This window comes from Lissotriton helveticus, chromosome 7 (genome assembly GCF_964261635.1).
Source record: "Lissotriton helveticus chromosome 7, aLisHel1.1, whole genome shotgun sequence".
In the NCBI taxonomy this organism is placed as follows: Eukaryota; Metazoa; Chordata; class Amphibia; order Caudata; family Salamandridae; genus Lissotriton; species Lissotriton helveticus.
The window spans coordinates 1036132232-1036138231 of NC_136068.1; the positions used below are offsets into that span (position 1 = coordinate 1036132232).

A 6000-nucleotide genomic window follows, 5' to 3' on the forward strand; every position below is an offset into this window, starting at 1 on the left:
CCAGAACATCTCCCCCCACCCCCACCCACGAGCAAGATGACAGCAACAACAAAACATGCTACTATGCCCTCCCCCTGCCGGTGCCAGGACGTACACAGCCACCCCATTCGCCCCACACAACACTCACCCACAAAACAAACCAACCAACACCACCCTCCCCCTCCCCCCCAGCTCCCCGCGGGACCCACACTCACAGGACATTCACTAGGATCAGCTAAAGGCATCAGCCCAAGGTCGGGCTCCACTCCATCTGAATGCATATACTCCCCACCTGACAGTCTACCTTCGGTAGGATGCAAGTCCTCCACTCCACCCAGCCATCCAGGGGCAAATAGTACGGGCCACAGGCACCCCCAGCGACCCAATGACCCAACAGAGGGCCCCCAAAATGGAGTGCAACACAGTAAAAGTCTGACAGTACCTCAAGACGGGCCGTCGCCGTCAATGGCTCGGAAAGTCCAGTCTCCGGGATCACCGGGGCCGCAGCGGCCGTATCCGGCACAGCGTCTTGCAAGGTGTCTGGAACCAACACTTCTTCAGGGTCGAGCGCACCCGGGGACCCCGGACCAGCCCCTGCCATTGGGGGACCCAGAAGCAGAGCACCATCTTCTCCCACCGTGACCCTAGGCCCCTCGGAGCACTCCGATCCAGACCGGCGCCTCCGTCGTCGTCTCGGAGGACGGGTCCCCCACGTCTCACGGGGCCCCCCGCGCTCCCCCGGGGGCAGGTCGTCACCCCTAATCTCCAGCTACTCCCATACCTCCGCTGGGGATTCAAAGAAGTGCGCCCGGCCCTGCGAGATCACCTTGAGTTTGGCCGGATACAATAGCATATATTGGAGCTTCATCTCCCGGAGTTTCTGCTTGACCCCCAAGTAGGACTTCCTCTGCTCCTGGACCTGCTGGGTGAAGTCAGGATAAATAGACACACAACTGAATATTAGTAAAATTAAGTGGTATACTGGATGCCTGGGCACTATGAATCTGTCTTGTCCTTCTGCTTCCACACGCTTTGACTGATCTTCAAGTGGATCCCTACCAAGTCCAGGATAACTGTCATCCATGTGTTCGTCAGCAGCAGACTTGACTACAGCAACGTACTCTTATGTTGGCACCACCCAGAAACTACAGAACATCCAGAATGCCTCCCCCCATACTAGTCCTGAACATCCCACGACGCAGCCACCTCACCGACCAGTTGAGGAACCTTCACTGGCTTCCTCTCAACAAAAGAATTGCCTTCAAACTCATCATGCACGCCTACAAAGCCCCCCACAATGCCAGACAGCATACCTCAACCACTGCCTCTCCTTCTACACTCCCACCAGACATCTCCGCTCCACACAATCGGCCCTGGCCACCATCCCACAGATCTGCAAGCCCACAGCTGAAGGAAAATCCTTCTCCTACCAGGTTGCGAAGACCTGGAACTCCTTGCCTCTGCACCTCAGGCAATCACCAAAGCTGCAGCAATTCAGGAAGGACCTAACGACCAGGCTCTTCGACTGAACAGCAGTGCCCCCTCCCATTACCCCCCCGCCTCTCCGCCCCACCCAGCGCCCTGAAACCTAACTGGCGAGTAGTCGCACTTTACAAGAAACTTGATTTGAATATATAATAGGGCGGCATGCTATGGCAAGCTAAAGACAGTGAACAGGGCCTCAGGGATTGCTATTAGAGATGTTCTGTACGGAAGGTAGGGCGGCTCCCTCAATCCTCATAGATTTTGTATTCCTCTTGCAGGAGCCCAAAAAACGAGGTATCTTCCAGACCATTGACAGCGGCAGCAGCTTGACCACAGATGACATAGTCCAAAGAATCATCAAAAACAGGTGCGTTTCCACACCTAGGCTCGTTAAGAGGGGGATGAAGGGAAATCTTCAGGAGTGCTGTATAGGCTGTTGTGCCCTTTCAGTACATGTATGGTAAGGTGCTACCTCAGATGTGTACTGTGGGAATATTAGTGACAGACTCAAATACTGCTACACTTGTAAAATGAGGCGTGCAATCTGAATGAGACTGAGTTGTATGCTTGGAGAGTACACACCAGATAAGTACCTGGAATAAGATATTGGGTGTTTGCAATGGATTACTTATATGGCCGCATTATGGGAGAGACCTGGCCTGGTTCATAGTGCTCTCTCGTGGAGTAGGTGGCCTCCTGTGCATAACCAGGATCTGCTTCAATGTTTACAATTGCTTTCTTGCAGGTTGCAGTTTGAAGCCCGGAACCAAAAGAAAGAAGCCAAGGAGCTGGCGGTGCTGGAAGCGATGCAGAAGCGTGAACATGAGCAAGGCACAGAGTTACTGCAGGAGCACTGAGTGTTGTACATGTATGGCAGGGTCCTTCTGGTCAGCAGTGGAGCCAACTGGCTAGTGCACTTTACCCAATCTCTGCAATGCGGACCACAGACCGCAGAATCCTAGTCCCCATTATCTTTAATATCCGTTTGTTGCACTTAGAGGCCCATGCACTTAGAGGCCCATCTTCTCACCATGGGCTTCCCTACATTCAGAAATGTTTAATGCACTGTCAGCCCACGGTAGGAAGGATGGCACTCTGCGCCCTTTGCAACTTTAACCCCAGAAAAGCATCTCTTCAGCTCAAATGGAGTTTTTATAAACCTCAACCTCTTTCTGATTGGATCCTTGGTGAAAGCTCAACAAGGAAAGTGCATTTGGATTTGACCAATTGATTGGTACGAGGGCTAGTCTGGTATCCTCCACGATAGTGTGCCCTCCGCATGTTGAGCGATAAATCCTAATGGTGCCAGGAATGACGTTCTTAGATTCGAAGCGCTGGCAATGACGTGTTAACATCTCAAATTCCTTGGGTGGGGTAGCCAAGGGGAAGCCTACACCACCTTAGAAACAAAAGTAGCTTCAAACACGTACCGCAGCCCCTGTGTGTGACTTTGCCTATGCATGGTGGGTGGATTCCACGTGCATTCGTGACCCTGCATGGTGGTGCTCATGCGCCATGATGTGTGTGCATGGGTGTATCCTCCAGAGAAACTGAGCTGGACTGTGAACATTGTGTACAGGGCAGAGGGGTGGCACCGTGATGAATACAGTGCATCTGTACGCTGGAGAGGAAGGGGTTGAGGGAGACAACTGAGAGGGGTGTACACAGCACAGGTGGAGTGCGATGCACATGCAGAGAGAAGGGGCAGGGCTGTTATCCTTTTCAGGGGGGTGGGGGTGGAAAAGGCTTTGACGGGGCAGCTCCTAAAGGTTTTTAATGTCAGCCAAGTTAGCAAACCCGATCCTATGTAAATATTTGAAGAGAGGTACTCCCCTCATAAGCAAATTGTTAACAAAGTAGGCCAAACAGTGATTTTTTTCTTAAGGGCATGTCCGGGTACCCAGGAGCACCCGTTCTCTGCCGCAGCAAAAAACGGACCCAGATTGTGGCAGTTCACATGACACTTTCCTCTACGCTGTCCATCAGTCTGGCCCTTGCTGTGAGCGCTATGGACATTGTAGAAAGAGTATGCAGCGGTGTGGATATGCTTCTAGGCTGCAGGGCCAGTGTCTCCAGGCTGGAAAAGTAGACTCCACAGGGTAGAGGGAGGTGGTCAGGCTTTCAATGCAGCACGCACTGCAGTAGGGGCAGAGCGCTCACTGTAATGCACACTACAAAGGGAGATGCTGCCTCGATGATGTACACTACAAAAGGAGGGAGCGCGAGGCCTACTGCAGAGAAAGGCGGACCACAATGTAAGTGCTTCAGGGAGGGAGGTTTACTTGTGAATACAGTGGCCACTGTGCAGCGAGAAGGGTTGTGCTTTGAGAACGATGTACACCGCTAGTAGTAGGTGAGCGTAAGACATTATACCGAAGGGTAAATGTTTTGAGTACGGATGTAGAAAGAGGAAGGTAGGGTTACACTCTCTGAGGACGAGATACATTATGGCAGCTGCCAACCTGCGACTTCTTCGCACAGTGGCCAGCGTGGGAAGATGATCGAGGTGTCGTTCTGGTGGGGACGAGATAAGATGCTTCCCGCTGCCGGGGAACCGAGGAATCCTTCCAATCAATAAGCAAAGCCAGTAATTCCGCTAATCCAGGCCCGACCTGCCAGAGCTCATCACATTTTAATAGCCTTTTAGTTTTGTGATTTGATTTTTGATTTTTGAGTTGGAGTGACTCACTATCATTAGTATTAATAAGTCATGAAATGTTTTCTTTTCCTTACTTTTTTTTTATGTCCTCCTCCTTGCAACTGACAAAAGAAGGTGCAATCGTGACTGCAGCGCAGAAGGTTACTAAAGCTGTTGGGAGGATACCGTTGTGGTAGGGCAGCTGTAGGATGACGGTCGCAGGCTGCTCACAGGTAGGGCGACAGGTTTGGACCGCGGTGGCTTAGGTGGACAGGCAGGACTGCTTGGCCATGGTAGTGACCTGTGGGCTCCTCAGGCTTGTATACAGAGCAGTTCGTAACAAATACCCTAGGTAGCTAGTACCAATTTTCTAAATAGCAGCATTAGTACAATGTGCAGACCCTGGCGGCTCCATAACTCGAAGCAATCCACTGCTGGAGTCATCTAGTCCTTTCTATGTGTTATGGGGGTGGTCTTCACCCACAACCCCCAGATAAGAAAGCAGGTATTTCAAGAGGAAACTTTAGACCAGTCTGTTGTGACTGCTACCATCTGCAAGCGACTCGCCAACTGGGCATCTCCTGATTAGTCTAACAAAGCCAAGATTTCCAGCATGTACATACACAGTAACTCCCTAATAGTGTACACTGTGTTCACAAACTGGAACTGCGAGGATTGGGGTCTAAAGAGCCTTAAGTTGTTGTAAATCTTTGCAGTGTGTATGTTCTCACTTGCATCTCCACAGCCATTGAGAAGAAAGCCATGGCACACTGCTCAGTCGTGCACCAGTTTTCCTTGGCATTGTCTGAATACCAGTAACATGCAGAGGGATTTTCAGCTGGGAGTGGATGTAATTGTTGGCCTTTTAGAGGGGATGGAGGGAAGGGATCTCTACTGACACCATCCTTTTTAACAAGAGATGAATTGTATATTGACCATATTTATTAGATGCCATCTTTGTAGTGAGTAGCCTGTTAACTAGGGGCCACTACTGTAGTGACTAGAAGGGGAAAAAAAAAATATATATATATACCCCCCACACACACACACACACACACACACACACACACACACGTACATTTTGCTTTCAAAATGACGTCTTGATTCCTGACCAGGGCGACGTCTTGATTCCTGACCAGGGCGATGTGCTTATGAACAAGTTTGAGAACGACCAGCCTGGGGAATTGGTTTCTTTGCCTACCGATGTGAAGAACTAATTTTTTTACTTACCTGTTTTCTATTTATAATATTTTAGACAAGTTTGATTGTAAATACATGGGTTTGATTTTACCTTCAGGTGCAACACTATCCAAGTAGCCACGCCTAATGAGACTTCTAGCAAGGGCTTTTGTTTTACTTAAAGCACTGCGCTGAGCCTGGACCCTGCCAGATAGGGGGTTAGTGTGAAGGCGATAGCGAGGAGGAGCAAGAGAGAGAGGTAACTTCATAGGCCACCTCTGTGCCTCATACGAGAACCAAGCCCCTATCAATACCCCAGTCTTCATCCAGGCGTCCTACTCGTAGGCGAATTGGGCCTCTCTGCAGCTGTCTCCTGATTACAAGATGTTGGTGTTTGCAATGCTGCCGATGTTTCACCAGTGCACCTTCCCGTTCTTTTAAACGATACTTAAACCTAATAAATTGTGCTGAACAAACGAGCTGTGTGTCTGCTCATTCTTGCAGTCGTCATCTCTTTGGGGTCTGCTGCTTCTCAGATGGGTTATCATCCGCACCATGACTGCTGTGCTTGACTTACACACAGTTCCCACGTGCACTTTCCCAGGGCCGTCTGGCTGAAGGAACAGGCCCTACACTTGAACCGTCACTGCTGCCGTCGTCGCCTGTTGACACTTGCGGATAAAAGATGCTGAGTTGAAGTAGGCCTACCTCTATTTATT

The 6000-nt window shown here is 50.4% G+C and overlaps 1 protein-coding gene across 1 annotated transcript in view; it reads left to right on the plus strand.

The window, feature by feature from the left end:
- PCYT2 (phosphate cytidylyltransferase 2, ethanolamine) overlaps nt 1–5757 on the plus strand; it is a 249092-nt gene extending 243335 nt beyond the window's left edge. Inside the window, exons 11-12 of the mRNA XM_078653796.1 lie at nt 1743–1831; nt 2210–5757. Of these exons, the coding sequence (XP_078509922.1) occupies nt 1743–1831; nt 2210–2321 (201 nt within the window). The 3' untranslated portion in view covers nt 2322–5757. The remainder of the gene's footprint in view (nt 1–1742; nt 1832–2209) is intronic.
- Nucleotides 5758–6000: the final 243 nt, after the last annotated feature.